At 48.1% G+C, this 21,542-nt stretch overlaps 2 protein-coding genes across 5 annotated transcripts in view; both read left to right on the top strand.

The window, feature by feature from the left end:
• Positions 1–19,215, top strand: part of BRD8 (bromodomain containing 8) — a 30,329-nt gene extending 11,114 nt beyond the window's left edge. For 3 of the 4 annotated variants that reach the window (XM_062607659.1, XM_062607661.1, XM_062607658.1), the window contains 18 exons: positions 818–962; positions 2,133–2,342; positions 2,740–3,020; positions 3,524–3,979; positions 4,339–4,432; positions 4,643–4,689; positions 5,043–5,257; positions 5,535–5,627; positions 5,812–5,880; positions 6,574–6,751; positions 7,376–7,480; positions 8,320–8,364; positions 14,066–14,350; positions 14,741–14,941; positions 16,080–16,225; positions 16,991–17,077; positions 17,966–18,034; positions 18,965–19,215. In XM_062607659.1, coding sequence (XP_062463643.1) covers positions 818–962; positions 2,133–2,342; positions 2,740–3,020; positions 3,524–3,979; positions 4,339–4,432; positions 4,643–4,689; positions 5,043–5,257; positions 5,535–5,627; positions 5,812–5,880; positions 6,574–6,751; positions 7,376–7,480; positions 8,320–8,364; positions 14,066–14,350; positions 14,741–14,941; positions 16,080–16,225; positions 16,991–17,077; positions 17,966–18,034; positions 18,965–19,199 — 2,961 coding nt within the window. In that variant the 3' untranslated portion in view covers positions 19,200–19,215. The remainder of the gene's footprint in view (positions 1–817; positions 963–2,132; positions 2,343–2,739; positions 3,021–3,523; positions 3,980–4,338; positions 4,433–4,642; positions 4,690–5,042; positions 5,258–5,534; positions 5,628–5,811; positions 5,881–6,573; positions 6,752–7,375; positions 7,481–8,319; positions 8,365–14,065; positions 14,351–14,740; positions 14,942–16,079; positions 16,226–16,990; positions 17,078–17,965; positions 18,035–18,964) is intronic. The other variant, XM_062607660.1, reaches the window with a different exon arrangement.
• Positions 19,216–19,814: 599 nt separating this feature from the next.
• NHP2 (NHP2 ribonucleoprotein) lies at positions 19,815–21,162 on the top strand. Its single transcript, XM_062607479.1, has 4 exons — positions 19,815–20,003; positions 20,084–20,153; positions 20,225–20,330; positions 20,908–21,162. Exons 1-4 carry the CDS (start codon positions 19,853–19,855, stop codon positions 21,031–21,033), a joined length of 453 nt encoding a protein of 150 aa, XP_062463463.1. The 5' UTR covers positions 19,815–19,852; the 3' UTR covers positions 21,034–21,162.
• Positions 21,163–21,542: the final 380 nt, after the last annotated feature.

The following is a 21,542-nucleotide window of genomic DNA, read 5'->3' as shown; positions in this document are numbered from 1 at the left end:
ACTAACATTGAAGTGCTTCAGTTTTCTCCTAATTGTAGACAGTTACTAAAATCACTGTGATGACAGCCCACTTCTCATGTTAGTGACTCTGGAAATCTTATGAGGGTGACCATTGCTGACCCTGTTCAGATCCCCAGTCTGAAAAGAACAGCCATCAGCCTGCCCATGGCATGGGTTCCTTGTGTTAGTGTTTGTGTGATGGAAAAGGTGTATTGCTGTTGACTTCCTTTTTTAAATAGTCAGATTTGGGGTATTTTCTATTTGTTTGAGTAAATATTCATGGGTTGTATGTTTGCATGGTGCAATGTAACATAGGGTACAGCAAGGAAGGGCTGTGGAAGACTGGGTTTTCTTTGTAAACCATCTGTTTTCTTTTAAGCAGATGGCTTGTATCTGCTTCAAGGTCCATCATAGGTTTACTGTGTGACATTGATAGAGTTACTTTCCACTTTGGTGCTTCACTTTCCCTCAACTCAAAATAAGGTATAATTCCATGCCATCTAAGGGGATAGAGAGACTGGTATCTGTAGAGGATTGTGAGGTCCTTGAACAGAGGAACTAAGGTAGAGCAGATGATGTATTTGGCCTAACTTCAAAGGAGGGTGGCAGTGCAGCTGTATTGTAGCTGAAGAAGAACAGCTAATTTCAGACTTTCATGTTGATCACTTGCCTGGGGGCCTCAGGCAGGGACTAGACTGGACAAAGTGCAGGAGAAATGCTGCAGATAATGGACATATTTGTGGAGGTGCATATATGGCAGAGAATCACTGATGTGATGGTGATCTCCAGGATTTTCAGTTCTGTCCTCCTTTGGCAGGTTGGTGAAAATGAAATGGCAGTGGCTTCTGGACATTTGAACAGCTCAGGAGTCCTGCTGGAGGTAGGAGGTGTCCTCCCAGTGCTGCACAGTGGGGAAATGCAGTCGGCACCTGGTGCTGTCCCTGCATCTCCTGCTGCTTCAGGTAACTTGGGACTCTCCCTGTACACTTCTCCCTTCAGATGTACCTTCAGACTGTTCTATGTCTATGTCAGTTCTCTTTGGAGAGAGATGAAGGACATCTAGCCTGGCTGGTTTGGGGGCTTTATGAGTTGTATTGCTATTTCTGTACTCCCATCCCTCTCATCCCTACTGTTTTTAAGAACTTCCTTATGCTTGCAGGAGAAAGAGTGCCTTGATCTAAAATCAGTGAACAATTGGACTTGATTTGATCCTAGTCCATGAAGTCTAGTTTTCTGGGTTTGACACTGGCTAATACTGGGCATTTCAGTGTAGAAAGAAAGGGCTAAATGACAGGGAGTTGGGGGGGGGGGGAAATGTGTCAAACTGCAGCTCCCTATGAACCTGGAGAACTTGTATCCTACCTCTGCTTTAACTTAGAGGCCTGTTGAGGATTAGACCACAGTGGACTGTGAACTCCAGAGTAAGTTGCACGGAGAGCAGGGTGAGAGGGACAGTGCAAGAGTCCTTGTATTGAGCCTTTTCAGAATAACCTGCCTAAGGTGAAGGTTCTCAGCTCGTGCTAACCAGTGGTTTAATCACATTGTCTGCAACTGAGCATTTATGCCATTTATTCATATATAATTCCATATGAATAATATCACTTTCCTCATCCACTTCTGTTCTTCAAGACCCATTAATTTGGTCCAGACAGTTTGGTAAATTCAGACTGGAGGTTATAGTGAAGATGAGTGGCAACCTTTGATACAAGAGGAATTCTCCAGGAAAGACCTGCAGAGAGATCCCCTCTGCTCCCTTCCAGCTCCTGTGATGACCATTTGTCTTGGCTCACCTTATGTGGCTCTCTCAGCACTGTTTTTCAGATTTCTTATAATTGTATTGGGATGAGCCTTTGGAAGGGCATCTCTCTGCATGTGTGGCTTAGCCTCTGCAGCCCTTATATTGAACGCAGTGTCCCATAGTCTGCATGGTTGTCTCAGACTGCACACACAAAGGAGTTGTGCATTTTGGGGTGCAGGTTCTCCATATGGTTTTGGGGACCATTTGTAGGTACCTGTCAGTGTCTTTTTCGCAGAAGAAGCCACCAGACAGTGAAGAGACCAGTGGTGTCTTTGTGGGCTTGAGTGGTGGCTGCTTCTTGCTCATGTGCTTTTTCCCTTCTACTTTCTGTTAGGTGCTCCTACGCTTTCCCGGCTTTTAGAAGCTGGTCCTGCACAGTTCACCTCACCTCTTGCTTCCTTCTCCGCTGTTGCCAGCGAACCTCCAGCTAAGCTCCTGCCACCCCCAGTAGAGCCTGTGTCCCAGGCTACAATTGTCATGATGCCCACGCTGTCAGCACCATCTGTTGTGCCACCAGCTGCAGCTCCAGAAGGCGTAGCCACAGGTGCGTTCCTGAACTACGCATTCATAGATCCTGCACTGCTGGGAAGCAGAACTTCCTTGGGATCAGCACCCAGCAAGATCTCAGCTGGCCTTTTACCACCCTGGACTCACCAACCTTTCAGCTGGAGTAAACAGATGGTTTTAAACAAGATTTGCTTGGGAGGGGAGGAGGGGAAGGGTGTTAATGGTGTGTTGCTGTATTGTGGTTCAAGGGCTGGAATCTCACTTTGTTTCTACTGTGGGAAAGCAAACCCCTGTTTTTCTATTATTTTTCTAAGCCATGCTGTTGTGGGTGAACCTAGGATACTTGTGGTTAGTCTTATCCACTGCAGTGTTTATTTATGTGGGCTTGACTTCTTCAGATCTGTCTCTGATTGACAACTTTCATCCGTGTGCAGTGAGCCAGCCAGAAGCCTGTGTTTCTATGGAGGCAGTGTCTGATACCCACACTGTGACAGTGTCCATGGACAGCAGTGAAATATCGATGATCATTGATTCTATCAAGAAAGAGTGCCTGGGTTCTGGGGCTGGTGGTACTGCAGGGTCTTCCAAAGATCACTGCATGGATGGGAAAGAAGACCTGGATTTAGCTGAGAAAATGGATATTGCAGTGTCATATACAGGGGAAGAGCTGGACTTCGATACAGTTGGAAATATTATAGCCATCATTGAGGACAAGGTAAGCAGGCAAAGCAGAATGACAGCACCTTTTGCTCCACATCCAGTTAGGTTAATGTCAAGTGATTACTGTTTACCAATTTGATTAGTTTAGACCAGCAAGAAAATAACTATTGCAAAATGCACATTCTCACCATCATTGTGCAGATCAGTAGGAAACGGCTCTGTGACACTACTGTGTCTGCTGCTAGTCTACTACATTTAGCCTGGTGCTCCTCTTCAAAGCGCAGAAAGAGATCTCTTACTTCCTCATGTTGGGTAGGGTTTGGGTTATGACCCTGGCAGACAAATGAGCACTGCTTGCAGCACACTCTCCAGAACTGCTGTATTTCTGAAACTGGAGCTCCACAGGGATTGATAAGAGTCTGGCTGTGAAAGGCAGCTTTGTAAACCCGGTACACCAGGTTTTCCACAATTGTCTCATTACCAAATAACATAAACTCTTTTTTTTTTAATCTCTTTTTCTGACCTTGGCCTGCATTGCTTTGTGTTTTGGCAATAAAGGTAGACGACCACCCTGAAGTCCTGGATGCAGCAGTTGTAGAAGCTGCTCTGTCTTCTTTCTGTGAAGATACAGATGACCCTCAGACCCTGCCTGGCCCGTGGGAGCACTCAATTCGTCAGGAGCATGAGAAACAGGCCCAGATACCCCAAGTGTCTGTGACTGTGAAGCAAGAGAGACTGGAGTGTGAGGAGGCAGAGGCAAAGGGAATTCGAGACCTAATGGGCATTGGTGATCTGGGATCAGAAATAAAGACAGAACCTGCAGAGCAGGAGCAGAATCAGCTGGGCTCTGAGGAAACCATAGCAGCAACTGCAAGAGTGACAGAAACACCAGAGCTTCGAAGTCAAGAGACAGAAGAAGATCAAAGAGCAGCTGTAACAGTAGGAGAGACTTCTGAAATCGAGATAGAATCAACCAAGGGAGAAGACATGGTGCACAATACAGTGAAGGCAGAGGTATGTGGGCAGAAAGGCTGTCTGGAACTGGTGTGGGGAAAGAAAGGAGAAGTTGTGGTAGGTAGGAGAGAAGTTTAGAGGAAGGATGACTGTTGGGTTGAAGGTATCCCTTCAATGAATGTGACTGATTGTTCTCTTGGGAGTCATGCTGCTGATCTGTTCGATCTGCAGAGAAGCTCTCTGCTTTAGGCAGTACCTTTGTGTATCTCCCCCCGCCCATGTGCAGAATTGCTGTTGGGAAGGTGCTCAGTGAACTTCATTTTGCCTTGAGTTAGGTTAGAGTGAGTGAGATGTGCCCACACCTTCACTGAAGTAAGCTGACACAAACATCTAGATTTGTGCATTTCTCTTCCCTCCAGACCCCACCTGATGATGATTCATCCCCTCCACAAGTCCCAAATGTGAGTGAAGACTCCTCACAGGCTGATGTTCAGCACAAATTTGAGCTGTCAGGTAACTTAATTCAGCTAGGAAATCTTTTACATGCAACATTATTAGCTGGATAGTTGTCAGTGATCTGGTTCAGGTCTTTTGGGGAGGAGGGAGAAAAGATACGTGTAGGAACAGTATTAATTACTGCAGGACAGTAGGTATTGGTGCAGGAGCTTTTGTAGGAAAGACTGCTTTGGAGAATCAACCTTTCTGCTTTTCTTTCATTCACAGAGTCAATGAAGGAGGAGGCCCAAGCCCTGTTTAGGAGTCAGATGAAGGTAATTCTCAATTGGTTGTAGTCATCTTGAGTGTATTAGTAACATCTTACTGCTACTGCTTCCTGGCTCCCATCTGCTGAAAAGCAGAGCTTATGTTCCACTTTCTGCACTGAGAAGTGGGCAGTTTGCAGTTGGAGCTAAAGGGGAGCTTGCTTCAGGCACTGTTAAGCTCTGTGTGTGTTTCTGTGTCTGCGGGGGGAGGCAGGGCAGGGTAGAGTGACTGGGATTTTGGGAAAGTGCCTGTACAGCTGTCAGCAGCATAGCAAGAAAATCGCTGCTGAACCATAGTTGCTTTGGAGGCTCTAGGTTGCTGCCATAGCTGGCTGTGCAGACTCATGAACTTTGTGTTTCAGGATGGGCAGGGTGAAGAGGATGATGAGGATGGTGCCAGTGAGGCTGCCAGTTTGGAGGAGCCCAAAGAAGAAGATCAGGGTGAGGGATATCTGTCAGAGATGGATAATGAACCCCCCGTGAGCGAGAGTGATGATGGCTTCAGTGTCCATAATGCACCTTTACAGTCTCACACGCTAGCTGACTCCATCCCCAGCAGCCCAGCCTCCTCGCAGTTGTAAGTATCAGTGAAGCTCTCAGGTACACAAGTGAAATCCCACATTATTTTGTGGGAGGAACATAGAATTCACGATTCTGTTTTGCTGGCTGAGCAGCTCTAGAGGGGGAATTTGTTGATGATTTGTTTGGGTCTCTGCTTGCAAGTGCGCAGGCAGCACTGTAGCACCAGGTCCCATGGATTAGTGTAGGCATGTCAAAGGCAAAACAAACCATAAGGTGTCTGCTGTGAGGTAGTGTGCAGACTCCTGAAGGAAGTTCTATTCTTTTCTTCCCAGCTCAGTGTGTAGTGAAGACCAGGAAGCAATACAGGCCCAGAAGATTTGGAAGAAAGCCATCATGCTAGTTTGGAGAGCAGCAGCTAATCACAGGTGGGTTTGATATCTGGAGAACCAGCAGAAAGAAGTGACTAATCCTGGACAAGTTTCCACTCTTCCTTCTTGGAGGCTCACTGGGTTATGATGAATCATCCTGTTAGCACACAAATAAACGTGAGAGCATAAACCCAAGATTTACCAGCAAGGAGGACACTAAGTGAACTCCTTCTTTCTGCAGGTACGCCAATGTCTTCCTGCAGCCTGTAACTGATGATATAGCACCAGGCTACCACAGTATTGTGCAGAGGTGAGTCTCAGCAGTCTTCCCATCATTTGAACTCTGTGTATTTGCACATTTGTGTAAGGATTTCTGGCAGGAACAATGTAGCTTTAGTTGCCATGCAACTGCAAAACTTGGAAGGTTATTTTTTTCTGGCATGATTCAGTCAGAAGCAGGTTTCCTCAAGAAAAGGGTTGTCTTCAGTAACAGACAGATATCTTTACACAGCCCTATCTTTGAACAACACACACTGGCTTACACATATTTTTTTTATCTGTAAGGTGGTACGTGACTGATCTGCTTTTACAGTTTCTGTCCAAGGGTAGGAATTTCAGAGACCTATCTTCTTTAATGAGCATTTTTACTGCCCCAGATAGCAGACTCTTCTGGAAGAATTACTAGAATCTCCTCCTATCCCCCAAAATATCTCCTAAACAATTCAGTGGCTGCAGCTCTAGCTCCTTAATGTCTCTTTCATTGATGCCTGGAGAAGGCAAATGCCTCTCTGAGGCATCTGTTGGGGTGTTTTTACCATTCATAATAACTGCTGGACAGCTTGGGTCCTCTGGCCAGGGCCTTGGAATTCAGGAACACAGTCTGTGCGTGGGGAAACCTGTTTGGCTAAATTAAATAGGTGGTCTAAGTAGATGTGGTACTGTCTGCAAGAGAGTGAGTAAAGAGATATTTCTGTTGCTGTTTCTGACTGCATTTCTTTCATAGGCCAATGGATTTATCTACCATCAAAAAGAACATTGAGAATGGGCTGATACGAACCACAGCTGAATTCCAGCGTGACATTATGCTGATGTTTCAAAATGCAGTTATGTACAACAGCTCTGACCATGATGTGTACCACATGGCTGTGGAGATGCAGCGAGATGTCCTGGAGCAGATCCAGGTAAAGTGCATCTGCCTTAGCCCATAAGTATGGGAAAGACTTATGTAACACCACAGCTATGCTCATAGTGTCTCTGACTGAAGCAGTCTCATCTTTCTCTGCACCTCTCTTGTGCTAGCTCAGGTGTTTGGTGAACTAGATTGTAGGTAAGTTAGATGTAACACAGCAGAATTTCTTTTAAGGTTCAGCCCAGACCAATTTCAAATCTAATTTCCTTCAGGGAAATGCTTAGGCCAGCAAGAACCAGGGTGTGGTTGAGGAACAGAAACAAGCAATGAGAACAGTGAATGACAAGGGACGCGATTGCTTTTGGTGGCTGTGCTGGTTTACGCTGGTACAAAGTGTACATGAAACTGTGTCCTGTGAATATATGCCATTTAAAATGGCTTATGAAGTAGAGTGTCCCAGCTTGTAGTGCTAACACAGTTTGAACTGGGGTTTTAGAGCTCCTCAGGACTTGTGGCTTCTCAGGTAATTGCAGAAACTTATTCTGAGTAGCAGACAAGGAACTGAAACTGCCTCTAACCCAGTCATTCCCAGACTGTGATTTGTGATAGTTAACTGACACTCACTAACTGAGCTTGTTTTGACTGAGTATCTTAACAAAGTGTGGTTTTCTTGCAGCAATTTCTGGCCACACAACTGATCATGCAAACATCAGAGTCAGGGATCAGTGCAAAGAGCCTACGTGGGCGCGACTCCACTCGTAAGCAGGATGCTTCAGAGAAGGTGAGGATGCTTCACGCTGTGGAAGGGCACTTGGGGTCTTTTAAAGAAACCCAAAATACTGCATGAAGTTTCCATACCAAAGGGAGAGAATGTTTTTGAGATTGCAGTGGCTCCAGCACCTTCATGCAAATAAGTTTTTCTTTAAATGTGTCCATTGATGAGATTTCAGCTCTGGAGCTGTACATCCTCCCAGAGGCACATCTCATGAGTTTTTTTCTGTAATCCAAATAGTTCCATTCCCTGTTTTTAAAAACAGGTGATGAAAACTGTAGGGAAATAAACAGAGTATTGGAAGAGGCATAATATGGCAGGATGGTGAAGGTGTAGAGAATTGGAAGAGTAGCCTCTGCCCTGTCCTTCACTTCACAGTCAGATTTTTAGAACCAGGGAATCGTTCTGCTCTGGTTTGCTGTGTAAAACGCACCAGAGAACCTTTGACTTCCACAACAGCAATCTAGGTTTGCTTGTTGGGTTTTTTTTTCTTCTGTAAAGACACATTGAAACTTGATTAAGTGATCTCAAGTGCTGTCAGCTAGTGCATGTAGCATTGCGACAGCAAGGACTGCCTGCTTAGTTCTAGTGGCAACTGCAAAATGCAGAGATTGTTTGGTAGACTAGGCCTTGCCATGAACGAGGGAATGTCCCTTTCCTAGCATTCTGGCTCTCGCAGTATCCCACTTTTGTGCATTTTTATGTTCCTGCTGCATAAAACTGACGCCATGCGGGAAGGGGAATGGGGCATGTGTTTCTCTATGCTGTTGTGTGGGCTCAGTGCTTCTGTGGTGTGTGCATTTCCATATCTGATATCTGATAAGTCCTTCTGTTTGGCCTTTTAACAGGACAGTGTCCCAATGGGCTCTCCTGCCTTCCTTCTCTCTCTCTTTGTAAGTATTGAAAGGCTGCAGCAGGTACTGCAGTACTGCTGGCAGTGTGCTCTGCTCTTTGGGTGATTGCTGCACTGTCACAGCATCCTTAGCATTGCAGCGGTGTGTGTTTAACTTAGGGGTTGTACAACTGGAATCATTAGAGAAGAAATATCTTGGTCCCTTTCTCAGCATGGGTGAGTGGGAGGGGCTTCAGTCTTCTGGTTCCAGGTGTTCTCGTTTTGTCATCTGCCTTTGCTTTCTTCCACAACTTCTCTCCTGCTTTCTTTCCATGTAAGTGGGAAGACAGACCAAGTGGTGCACTACTGTAGTTCCTACATCTCTTATGCTTATACAGCTGCCCCTTCTGCACGTTCAAGACAGTACAAAAGGTCTTGGGGAAAGTGAGGAGTCATCTGTGTACTCCTTTATCAATCATGGTCCAGAAAGCAAATAAGATACTCTGCAGAAATATCTTGCTCTGTGCCTGTGGTGATCTGAAAGTGTTTGGAAAAATATTCCCTCCAGGAAACTCCAAGTCTCTGAGTTGTGGGGAGGAGAGAGGGGAGGAAGATGGAGAGTTGGTTTTTTCTCGCGCGTATGTCTAAAGACAGAGGAGTACTCCAGGAGAGTCAGCATGTCAGCCAGAGAGAGAGGGCAGCGGATCAAAGGAAGCTCTCAGCTCGCCTCCTGCTCATGGAAAGGAGCTGTGCGGAGAAACTAGGGAGAAACTAGGGAGCCAGGGTCACTCAACTGGAGGAGCACTTCCCATAGGGATCAGCAGCTGATAAGGTAGGTTAGTCAGCAGTTTCCTCTTCCCATCTTAAGAGCCAAGCTAGCAGCTACTGCTTAGGAGAAAGCCTGCACTGTACAGGCTCAAAAAGCATCTGTCTGGGTGAGAGCCTTGTGCCTCTCTCTGCCCTGGCTGCCCACAGTGCACAGAGATGCTGCACATCCCAGCACCTGTGCTGTGTCCAGGGTGAACTTTAGGTAGGTCTGCAGGTAGGCTGTCTTAGGACAGCTTCCCTTAGGAAGCTTTCCTGTTTGGAAGGTATGAAAGCTTGTTATCAGATGCACAGTTCTTTACCTCCCCAAGTGCTGGAGGAAGTGTTCTGTGTTTTGGGTTGCGTAACTCTTGTTTGCCTTGTCACTAGGATGGAGGCACCAGAGGGCGTCGCTGCGCCATTGAGGCAGACATGAAGATGAAGAAATGATGCTGCAGGCAGTCAGAAAACCCCAGCACCTGGCACCCAGAGCTGAAGTGCAAGCAAGACGCTGTTAACAGCTGTTGGAGGAGGAAGAAAAGCTGCAGGTCCATTTCTGGGACCTGGCCCACCTTCTTCGCTTGCCCCTCTGGAAAACAGTATCTCATCGGAATGTGTAACCCAAAGAAACTTTCCTGGAGGGGAAGACTAGCCCCCCTGCCTGTTTTAGGGCAGTCGTCTTGGGCTTCATCAGTGTTCTGGTGTTAGCTAGCAACTGGTGGCTCGTATGTACTGTAATGTGAAGTGTACAGATTTTTACTAGTGATGTGTAAATGTGTATGTATATTAAAGTCTGGGAACAAATACAGTGTACAGTGTGCAGTGTACTGAACATCGCAGCGCTCTGCAGTGAGGGGCCCTGGTGTTGTACAAGCGTGCAAACCTGTCTGAAATATCTATAAATATAACTTTCTTCCAGTTATCTTTGTAACAAGCATGGCAGAGCTTTGACATTAGAGACAATCCATCAGTCATGGTATGTTGCGTCATGCTTGGATGGAGGGGAAGCTTCCGTGCTTGAATGTGTGAGAACATGACACTGTGGTGAAGTGGTGGATCTGTCTGTGCAAAGTTAAATCCTACAGTCTTGTCAGAACTTTAAGAGACCAGTGTATTGAAACGTACCTTACATTCTTTCCCAGAGATTTGTTAAAGAGTGAAAATCTGTGATTCCAGCAGCTATAGGCAGGCCAGTACCTGGTTTCACAGTTGAGCTCACAATTGAACTGCTTCTCTCTACTGGAAGTTATGGTTCTTTTCCTCAGCAACATGGATGTTTAACTGAGGTTTAAGTTCTCTGTGACAATTCTCAAGTCATTTTCTGCTCATACGACCTCTGAGATGAAACATGTGAATTTTCTGCCAATGTGAACTTCCAGGGGGAGGAAAACCCCCAACATTATCCTTCCTGATCCTTGCAGTAGCTGGGAGTGGTCTACACTGTGCAGAATGTATAGGGTGCAGCCTTTTGACACAGGTTGCAGGAACCTGAGTCACTGTGATTGAGACCAGAGGGATTGTTGCCTTACCTTGTAAGAGTTCCTGATTTTCACGAGTTTTGTGTTGGAGTTGGTTGTGTCTGCAGTGTTGAGTCCATGTACAGCTGAGGGTATTTCCACCAAGAGTCACTCTACTGATGCGAGAAATGTGGACTCCTTTGGTTTGTTTACTGGTTAATTTTCCTTCACTACTAAAACTGGGACAGACTTCTGATAAGAATTTTTATGTCCTCAGTTTCCAGAGATCACAGGTGGTTAATTTCATAGCACAAAAAGTTACAGGGTTCTTTTGGCTTTCATCTATTTTATGGACAAACTTTTTAGTAGTCCTGTTGCAGTAGGACAAAGGGTAGTGGTTTTAAACTGAAAGAGAGCAGATTTAGATTAGATATAGGAAGAAAATCTTTATGATGAGGGTGGTGAGGCATTGGCACAAGTTGCCCAGAGGTGGTAGGTGCCCCATCCCTGGAAACATTCAAGGCCAGGCTGGATGGGACTCTGAAAAAACAGACCTAGTTAAAGACATTCTTGCTTGTTGCTGGGGGGGGCGGACTGAATGACCTTTAAAGGTTCCCATTTCTGATACTGTGATTCTAAGTAAGGTGCAATTTTCTGATAGTATGATTCTATGACCTCTGCACATTTATTTAGTGCAACTTGCTGCTCAAAGCTGGGCCACCTTCAAATTTAGATTGGGTTTCTCAGAGCTTTATCTAGTCAAGTTCTGAATGTCTCCAAGAGTAGAGATTCCCTAACGCCTCCAGACAACTGGTTTCAGTGCTTACCCATCCTCACAGAGTAAACATTCATCCAGTCTGAATTCCCTTTAGTGCAGCTTGTCATCACTGCCCCCTCTCCTTTCGCTGTTGGGCACAGAGAAGAGTCTGGCTCCCTCTCTATAACAACTCTGACCCATCTTTGTCCATGTTGAAAAACTGAGGTTGCAGCACATGGGAGGACCTTTAGCATGCCCACTAGTAACTTGATTTCATTATGGAAAGCATTGCTGTTCATTCCTAGCATTGGTTTCTTCTCTTAACCAGATATTTTTCTCTCAACCTTTTTGCTTGTCCTATAACATTTTAATAATCTCTAATGCCATTTAAGATCTTCAAAATCTAAGAGATTATTTTCTCTACAGAGCCTCATTGCTTCTTTCCCAGTTCATCATCTCACACCCTGACTACTAATTCTATTTTTCCTAATGCTTCATTCTAATCTATCTAGTGCAGAGCTGAGGCTTACTGTGCTGCATCTCCCAACAGCCACCCTGTTACAGGCAGATAAAAGCAACCTTTCTGGTTCTCCTGTGTTGGGGCTAACTTAAGTGACAGGTTACACAGTATAGGCATAGTCATGTTATATTTAAGCTTCTTTAGGATCCATAAGTGAATCTTAATGAGTTTGAAGGTTTACTCCCTCCCTCGAGTTGTTCTAAAATCCTCCACCATTGACATTTTAATTAGAAACAGTCTCCCAGACCCATTCCAAATGAAAGTCTCCTGTGATCTCTGTGGCAACTGCTGATAACGATGATTAATATGGTTTTTCCAACTGGCCCTATTTTCCACTGAGATGTTTGGCACTGATCATGCATCATCCCCACTGATCATCTGGCAGCTCTCTACTTCTGATGTTTTTGATGGGGTTTGTTGTTGGTATTTGCTTTTATGTCTTTAGCAAATTGTTCTTTTTTTTTTTCTTTCTTTTTTTTCCCGACTTTATTGTGAATTCTGCATTTCATGTACCAGGGTTCAGGCTTTTATCATTTTTCTTGTTTTGATGTGTACGTTCCTTTTAAAGGCCATCATCTTTATTTCAAACAGCTTCTTGTATCAGCAAGGGTTGCGCAGTGCCTGATCTCTCCAAAGCGAACTAAAACTTTCCAATTTGATAATGATTCCTTGCTGGTGACTTACGTAGCCAACATAATTAAGAGCTGTCAGCCAGTTCTTAATTAAGAGCTGAAGTCTGTATCATTTTGTCCTTTTTTTTTTTTTTTTGGTACAGAATTGGTGTGGAACTAAGCCGTCTGTAATCATTTCGCTCATCCTACTTGTCTTGCACTGATGCTGCTGCTCTGCTCTCTGGCATCTTGAGTCTTCCAGGATTTAGTAAAACTGAACATAAGGCCAAAGAGCTTTTTAATCAATGCTTATGCCCAAGTTCCCTGGGCTTCCTGATTTGAAAATCCTTATCCCTCTCAACTGGAATACAGAAAGATGATGACAAGTGATTGGATTACCCTGGGCTAAGGCTTTTCAGTTCTTAGCTGAGCTGTGGTGTCTGGTTCTGCGTGTGCAGCCAGCTCTGCTGCTGGTGCAGGAAAGCACTTTAGGCATGGGGTTATTCTTCAGATGAAATCACAGTTTGCCAACTCCTTCAGCTGGAAGGTGAGAGCAGGTAATGTTATCTCTTACCTCATCATATTTCATCTGCTTCCGCTGAAGTTAACTTTGAAAGAGGCTTCAGAACAGCCTTTTAGATCCTAGCTCCTAGTTCATAAAATAAGCAAACAAGTTTGTACCACAAGTTATAGCTGTAGCTGTGCTAGCAGCCCTGAGAATGCAAAAGGAAATTGGTGAGAAATGTGCTTGTTCAAAAGTCTGGGAAAATTAGGTTGTACATAATTAAAGCTGTAGAGACACTGCTAATTAACGCATAGAATTCTCCATAGGTACAGCACCCAGCACTGAGTTCAGTGGCAAGATACACATTTTTCTTGCAGTCTTTATTGTTGTTACTGTGACTCTGCAAGCAGTTCCCTGACTTAGAGAACTCATAGTGGACTTATGCAGCAGGAGACACTTAGGCAAGGACTAGTGAACAGAGATGAAATGAAAGGTTTCCTCCTTCTTAAAAGAATGCTTTTATTTTCTGAGCTGTGTAGAACTGTCCCGTCAGCATGTGATTATAATTCTTCTCACTGGGTACACAAGATACCACCATCCAGCTAAATCACATTTGTCACTTTCAAAACAAAGTGCCTGTGGGGTTTGTCATAAGTTATTTCCAGTATAAAATGTTTTTATGTAAAAAGTGTAAATATAAATGGGCAGCAAAGGGAACTTCAGTGAGTTGTCCTTGGAGTCTCTAGGTGTTCACAACTGCCCCAGTTGGCTCTCAGGAGCCACAGCGTGACATGGTTTGAGCTTTCTACTGAATGCCTTTGGCACCTTAAACATGCATCACCCGAGCACAGTAACTCACAGACCCCTGGGCTGGGGGAGAGCACAGCACAGGCACAAGAAAACCTGAAGCTCAGTTGATCTGAAGTGGTGGTTTGTGGTGCAGAACTACAGCCCTACCACATGCTGTGATGTGGGCTCAGGTGCAGGCTGCTCACCTCACAGAGTCCTTCCCATGCTTTGGCTCTCGAGTATGTCAGGACATGAGCTGGGCTTTGCAGTTCTGGATCAGGGTACAAAGACGTTGCTGTCTCTTTATGCTTGTTTGCAGGTGGGACATACCTGGGTGTGGTGCGAGTCCGAGACAGAGTCTCACAGCGAGTCAGAGAAGAACAGTGACTTCCAGTCTCTTCATAGCTGGGATTCAAGCTTGGATCTGGACATGGGGAGCTGGAGGAATACTGAAGAGGTGGCCATGGGGAAGCTAGAGGAGAGCAGCCAAGAGGCAGACTGTGAGCCAGAGTTCAGTGATCCTCTCTGGGAGGATGATAGTGAAGACTACCAAAAGGCAGAGAGTCCATGTGAAGATGACAGTCTTCTCCAGGTCTTCTCAGAGGTAAGATTGTTTGGATGACAAGAAAGTGGGTGGCATCTTCCTGAAAGATGAGGGTTATCAGGGGCTCCACCATCCCTACACACAGGAACAGTCTGGGGGAGGAGCAGATGCCCCAAGTTCACTTGCTCCCTACCCCAAGCCTTAGCCCTTCCTCCCATTTAGAGCTGGCATCACAAAAATACAGTTGCTTTGCTGAAACAGCTCACCTAAAGCACAGAGATGTCACTGAACTCAAACTTCAATAACAACACAGGGCTTCATCAGGAGATATTGCAAGGATTCCTAAAAATGGAAAGGCGTGAGTGAGTGAAAGCAAAAATAGCATCTGTGCTGTTTATTTCTTCTTCCTTTTGCCTTCAGAATTTGAAGCTGTAAATCTCCATGTTGCAGGTAACCCAGATGATGGAACCTCTCTGCATTAGCAGTGCAGAGTCATCACGGACTCGGTGGGCTCACTGTGGCTCTGGGAAGCAGTGTGATGGGGAAGACGTAAGGTGCCAGGAAAGAAACACAGGAATAGCAGTCTCGGGAGCAGAGGAAAGTCAGCTACACATCCTGGCAGAAGATGAGAAACGCTTCCCAGGAAGAGAGGTAGGGGTGAGGTGATCCTAAGAGAGCCTCTGGGCCTGGATGAGAGTCAAGAGATAGTAAAGGAAATCAGCTGTAGAAGAGATGGGGAAGTCCCAGGTTCCAAGTGGGGAGACAGGGACACACAGGAGGAGTCAGTAGGGAGGGGAATGCAAAAGAAATATATGAGAGGAAGGATGTGGTTTTTAGGTATGGATATGTATCTTTATGAACAGGAAGCTTGTTGCAAATCAAACCCTCAGATGTGAGTTGGAGGAACTGCTCCTTGGCAGTGTAAAGGTGACTCATGAGAGCTGGCAGTCTGCTCTCAGGTTTGAGGCAAGACTGGAATACTTGCCTTGTTCTAATTGCTGTGTTATGCAGCACACAGCTTGGCTGGTTTCAGGCCCACGTAACTGTGATAGCAATAACCATCTGCCCCTGAAGACCATCATGTCTTGCAAGCAGGCACTGTCTAGCCTGGGTTTGCATCAGTCCTGTGTCTAGGGGGCTGTGGGCTCCCACCAGCCTGTGAGGTGTTGGTGTTATTCCCAGCAGTTCCCTCACAAGTTTCCCAGTGTTGAAAGCCAGCCACAGCACAGTGTCCACTTTGTTCCTGAGGAGTCTGTTCTCTGCTTCAGATCTGTTGAAGATTCTCAGGTGCCCTTGCACATAATCCCACTTCAGGACTCCAAAAAGCCTCTGCACTCTCTACATTTTATTGGCAAATCACTACACCACCACTCTCCTTCCTGGCTGAGTCTGTTCTGTCATATGCATGTGGGAGTTTGTAAGGAAACAATCCCTTTGCACTGTAAGATTTCCTGTTACCTGTGTCTTGAGCCCGAGGCAATCTTACCTCAGCTCCTTATTGCCCTCTCTGCATCCATGACTCTTCCCAGAAAAGCAGACAGACACAACACTGGGCACCAGTCAGCCCCACGGTGTTTGTTTGCCTGAGCTGGTTATGATCCAAGAGGTGAGCTGTTACTGGAATGCACAGTGAATAAGGTTAAGCATCATCCTCCAGTAAAGGAGGGCAAGCTAGCTCCCAGCTGAGACTGGATGGTGTAAAGGGATAAGCAGCAGGCTGGCTTCTAGATAAAGGATTCAGGTGATGGGCTGCCATTTTAGATTTATCTTTTTCCTCTGTGCTCGTCAGGACAAGACTCAAGAGACCTCTGGAGAACAAGTTTTTGGTGAGCCACATCCACAGGAGATGAGTGATCAGGCCCAGGATCAAGATGATAGTGATAACACCTCTGCAGCCCCTGTGCTGGACTCCACTAGCCCTGCTGACATGCAGCTGTAAGTAGTTTGTTCTGCTCTCTTGAAGGTGCAGCAGAACAGAGTTGTTTCCTTTGTCTCACATGAGAACAAATGTATGAAACAGGTCACATCCAGGAAGGTGAGAGAGCCAAGGAGAACAGGAGGGAAGGAGGTAACTTGTGCTGTCACTATGGATCTACCAGCATTCTGGGGCAATGATCCTAAGATGAAGTGAGAAGATTAAGTAAGAGATTAAATGGAAAATACAAGGAAAATTCATCAAGGGAGATGAGCCTTGTGTGATCTGAACATGTTGCTTTGTCAAGCAATGTCAAGTCCAGCTTCTAAGACAGCATGACCTTTAGGCAGGTGCAGGTGTGTCAGTCACACACAGGCTCTGACATGTGTGTGATTACCTGAGCCGCCTTCTGAAGGAAAACCGTGGTTTTGGGGGGATGAGAAACTAAATAAAAAACTCCTCAGTAAAGTTCTGAACTTCAGAGTAGTGTGAGCTTTTCCGTCGAACTTGATCCTGCCCTTTAAAGCTGCTCAGCTCTGGTTTCTACCTATTGCTCTGCATTTTCCTGAATTCAGGATGTTTAGTTGTGCATTCAGATGCAGAATGAACAACTAAATGGTTATCCACCATCTCAAATGGCTTACACCATTTCATCCTGAGAGGCTTCGCACAGCTGCAGCAAAGGATCTCTGCAGTTCATTCACCTTAATGTGGTGGGTGCTAACGAACTGCTGCCTCCTACTTTGTCTCCAGTGTGATGATCTGGCAATGCATTCCCTTCCCAGGGTGCAGCTGAGCTGGGAGAACCCCCTGCAGCATCTGCTCTTCAAAAGAACGCTCCTGTCCATCTGGAAGATGATAGCCAGTCACAGGTATGTGGGGGCAAAGGGTTGGATTGACATGGCCCCTGAACACATTGCCCAGAGTTCTGTCACCAAGCCTTGTCCTCCCCTCCACAGCAGCCACCACAGGCTGTCCTTGCAGCAAGAACAGCTGTGTGCAGCAAAGCTGGAGAAAACACTGCATATTTATTTCCTCTGCTTCACATGGTAGAGCCCAGATGTTGCTTCCTACACAGCTGGCACAGCCAGCTTTCAGCAAGGGGCTCAGCCTCCTGCCTTGTCGTGTCCTGCCAGCCACCAGATGCTGGCTGTAGCCCTCAGTAAAGAACTTCCTCCTTATATCCAATCTAAACTTCCCCTGTTCAAGTTTTAACCTGTTACCCCTTGTCCTGTCACTACAGTCCCTAATGAAGAGTCCCTCCCCAGCATCCTTATAGGCCCCCTTCAGATACTGGAAGCTGCTATGAGGTCTCCATGCAGCCTTCTCTCCTCCAGGCTAAATAGCCCCAACTTTCTCAGCTTGTCTTTATACAGGAGGTGCTCCAGTCCCCTGATCATCCTCGTGGCCCTCCTCTGGACTTGTTCCAACAGTTCCATGTCCTTTTTATGTTGAGGACACCAGAACTGCACATAATACTCCAAGTGAGGTCTCATGAGAACAGAGTTGAGGGTGGTGAGGCACTGGAATGGGTTACCCTGGCGGTGTTTGAGGTTGGACAGAGTCTTGGGTGACATGGTTTAGTGTGAGGTGTCCCTGCCCATGGCAGGGGGGTGGAACTAGATGATCTTAAGGTCCTTTCCAACCCTAACTATTCTGTGATTCTCATGGCAAGCAGGGAGAAGCAAGCACTGGCCCATGTGGCAATACTGTCTTTGGTGGAGAAGCAGACAGATCATTCTTTGTGCTTGTCGCTGTAGGTACAGCAGCCCATTCCTGAAGGCGGTGTCAGAGAAACAAGCCCCTGGGTACAGAGATGTGGTAAAGAGGTGAGTTTGTAGAGGAAGTGCTCACTAGTTGATTTCTGTCTGGGTCTTTTGGTCTTCTCTGGTTTCCAAAGGGCCAGTGGCTTCCTTCATCCTTTTCCAGACTTCAGCTGTCACCAGCATCTCCCACTGATTTATTAAAACTCCCTTCTGGGTGATTAGAACCTGGAAGCTTGCACTGACTCTGGCGCTGAAAGGAGCTCTGCCTGCCCTTTGCTGACTTACTCCAGGCACAACTCATGCAGCTGTGAGCCCTGCCCGAGCAGGGGATCCAGCTTCTGCAGCTCGGCAGCCTCTCCTCCCCATGCTGGAAACGTGCCTCAGTAGATACTCTCTCCTCATCCACAGCTTGCTCCCCAGGTGTTTTACTGTGAGTGGAGAATTGGGTCACAAGAATATTTCCCAGAGAGATTAAGGACATTTTTCAGAGCTCAGTTACATTCTATTTTGGTCACAGTTGTGCTCTCTGCAGCCATTCATTTTCTCATTCTGTCAAAATAAGGGAAGTAATATTTATTCTCCATCATGTTCCCCTTATCAGCACTGCTATTTTTGCTAGTGGCACCATTCAGTTTTAAGGGGTTTTAATAGATATCTATTTTAGTAACTTTTCTTTCTCCTGGACTAAAACCTGGGCTTCCTGAAGACTAATTAGAATTGCTCTGCTTGCCTTCCCTGGAGCTCAGCATCAGGGGCTTTTTTTAGAGGTGACTGCTAATGACCTGCCAAGTTGACTGGACAGCAAGTGTCACATTGGCTAAACTTACTTTCGTCTGAAGAGCATTTCTGACTTCCCCCTCTTTGTCCTGAGCAATAAAATTGATAGCAAATAGCTGTGCTTTCATGGACATGCTGGAACGAGGACAAGCGCTTTCATGCAGAGCCTTAATGCCTGGCCCTGGGCTGCAGTTTAATTCTCCTTCTGTCTTGTAGACCCATGGATTTAACCAGCATAAAGAGAAGACTGTCAAAGGGACAGATTCAGTCCATGGTCCAGTTCCAGCGCGACCTCATGCTCATGTTCCAGAACGCGGTGATGTACAACAGCTTCAGCCACCACGTGCACCACATGGCCATAGAGATGCAGCGAGAGGTGTTGGAGCAGCTGCAGATGTTGGGTGAAGCCCTCCTGTGCCCAAAGGACAGGCTGGGGTGGGGGAAAAGGTAACAAGCCATGTCCAAGCCCCATTGGTTTTGGAGCAGTGTTGTCCCCATTGCTCAGGGGGTCTGCTGGTGCTTAGGGGCTGTGCTGACACTGCAGCAAGACTAGTTATCCCCCAGGGGCGGCTTATCCCCCTTTGTTCCCAGGTTGATGGGAAGAGGAACAAAATGGTTTCTAGAAGGGGCATGGAAGGGGCCTCCTTTCTCCCCTGGTAAAAGCAGCAGCGCAGCCCTGCAGTGGGAAACAGATTCCCTGGGATGACAAAAAGAAGGGAGGGGGAAAATCCTCTTTTGTGAGGAGCTGGGATGCGGCAGGCGCAGCCCTCTGCGGTGCGCACCCAGGGCGCTGCGGGACGGCTCCGTAACGCTGCCTTACCCTGAGGGCCTGGGGCTGGGGCTGGGACTGGGCGCTGCGGCCCCGCGCACCGGAGCCCGGTAAAGGCCCGTGTTGAAAACGCGTCTCCGACAGCGGGGCCGGGAGAGCGGGGGAAGCCCGGCGAGGCGGCCGCGGGGGTGGGAGGGGCCGCTCGCCATTGGCTGGCGCGGTGGGCGGGCAGTGCCTGAGGGGCTGCCGATTGGCTGGCGGAGAGGTGTGGAGCTGTCACTCCCGGCTGCCGTGCCGTGCGTGCTCCGGAAGCGGAAGCTCTCGGCGGCGCGGCAATGGCGCGGGAGAAGGAAGCGGAGGGGGCGACGGAGGCCGAGGGGACGCCCGAGCTCTCGTACCGGGAGCAGCTCGACTTCCTGAACCCCATCGCGCGGCCTCTCGCCTCCCGCAAGCTGACACGCAAGCTCTACAAGTGTATCAGGAAAGGTCTGGCCGGCACCGGGGCATGGCGGCGGTGGGCCTGGGCCGTGGCGGCGCAGCCCCCTCACGGTGTGATTCTCTTGCAGCGGCCAAGCACAAGCAAATCCGTCGCGGTGTGAAGGAGGTCCAGAAGTTCATCAACAAGGGGGAGAAGGGGTAAGCGCTGTCGCGACTCCGCTGCCCCAGCCTCTGCCCGGTGCGGTGGTTGACACGGGCTTTCCCTGCAGGATCACGGTGCTGGCCGGCGACACGCAGCCTATCGATGTGTACTGCCACATTCCCATCATGTGCGAGGACAGGAGCCTCCCCTATGCATACGTCCCCTCCAAGTCGGTAAGGGTCTGGGGCTGTGCAGCCTGGATGAGCCTTCCTGGAGAGGCACAGATTGGTGCCTGCGTAATGCACCTGGTCCTGCACCAGGGGATGGGAGTGTTCCAACGTGGGACCACAGAGCTGTTTGCCATGATTGTGTCCCTGCAGCTGTGAGGGACAGGAGCTCTGGGAGCTGTTTTCCCCTTTAGTTATGAGCTGGTACCTGCCTGCTCCCAGGAACAGGCACTGGCCCAGTGGCGTGATGGACATTCCTGGGAAGGGGTAGTGGAACATGCTTCCCCCATAGGCTGGAGCCTTTAGGATGTTGTCCCCAGTGCTGGCAGCTCCACAGTCCCTGGCTCCCATGCTGGAGAAGGAGCGTGGAGTGTGCAGGAGGTCCAGCGTCGTGCCACATTCCGGGATGCAGGAGATGAGCTGGGAAAACGGTTCTTGAACCCAGCAGGAGTCCAGAGGGGCTGGCAGACTTCTTCCTTGCATTGGACCAGGGTGTGAAGTGTGTCTGCCAAAGGCTGGGCCTTCACCTTGGGGGGACATCCTGGTGCCCTTCAGCCCCCCCCAACCTCTCTCTGTCCCGCAGGACCTGGGGGCAGCAGCTGGCTCAAAGCGCCCGACCTGCGTGATCATGATCAAGCCACATGAGGAGTACCGGGAGACCTATGATGAATGCCTGGAGGAGGTGGAGTCTCTTCCCCTCCCACTGTGAAGAGCCGGGGTGGGTTGTGCAGCTCCGACCCCCCCCCTTTTCTTGGGGATGCGGCTGCGGGCGTTGGCCGGGGGCGGGGGAAGGGGTGAGTGTTTTGGGGTTGAATAAAGACTATTTGTGGGGTTTGTAGGATGCGGTCCCAGTATTCTGTTCTGGGGCGGGGGGAGCATACGGCTGGGGGCCGCCGAGCCGCCAGGGGGCGTCCGGTTGAGGCATGAGGTGCAGCCCATTACGCGGCGGGAGGGGGAGGAGGTCTGGCTGGGTTAAACCATCCCGGTGGAAGGGGACGAAGCCTGTCTGCCGGGCCTAGCCGGTCGCGCAGGCCCCGGCCCGGCTGTGACTCAGCCCCGGTTGACGCCCCGACTGGTACCGCCGGCCCCGGGCCGCCGCCTCCACCCCGTGGCGGCTGCCTGGAAGCCCCAGAGGGAGGCGGCCCCGCTGACCCTCCCCAGGCACTGCAGGCCCCGGGTCGGTTCCTGTCGCCGCACCCGAGGAAAGCAAGGGCAGGA

Source organism: Pezoporus occidentalis, unplaced genomic scaffold (assembly GCF_034315485.1).
Source record: "Pezoporus occidentalis ecotype Australia unplaced genomic scaffold, CSIRO_AGI_Poc_V1 ctg124, whole genome shotgun sequence".
In the NCBI taxonomy this organism is placed as follows: domain Eukaryota; kingdom Metazoa; phylum Chordata; class Aves; order Psittaciformes; family Psittacidae; genus Pezoporus; species Pezoporus occidentalis.
The sequence above is the reverse complement of the archived record's forward strand: the minus strand, read 5'-3'. Positions and strand labels throughout refer to the sequence as shown.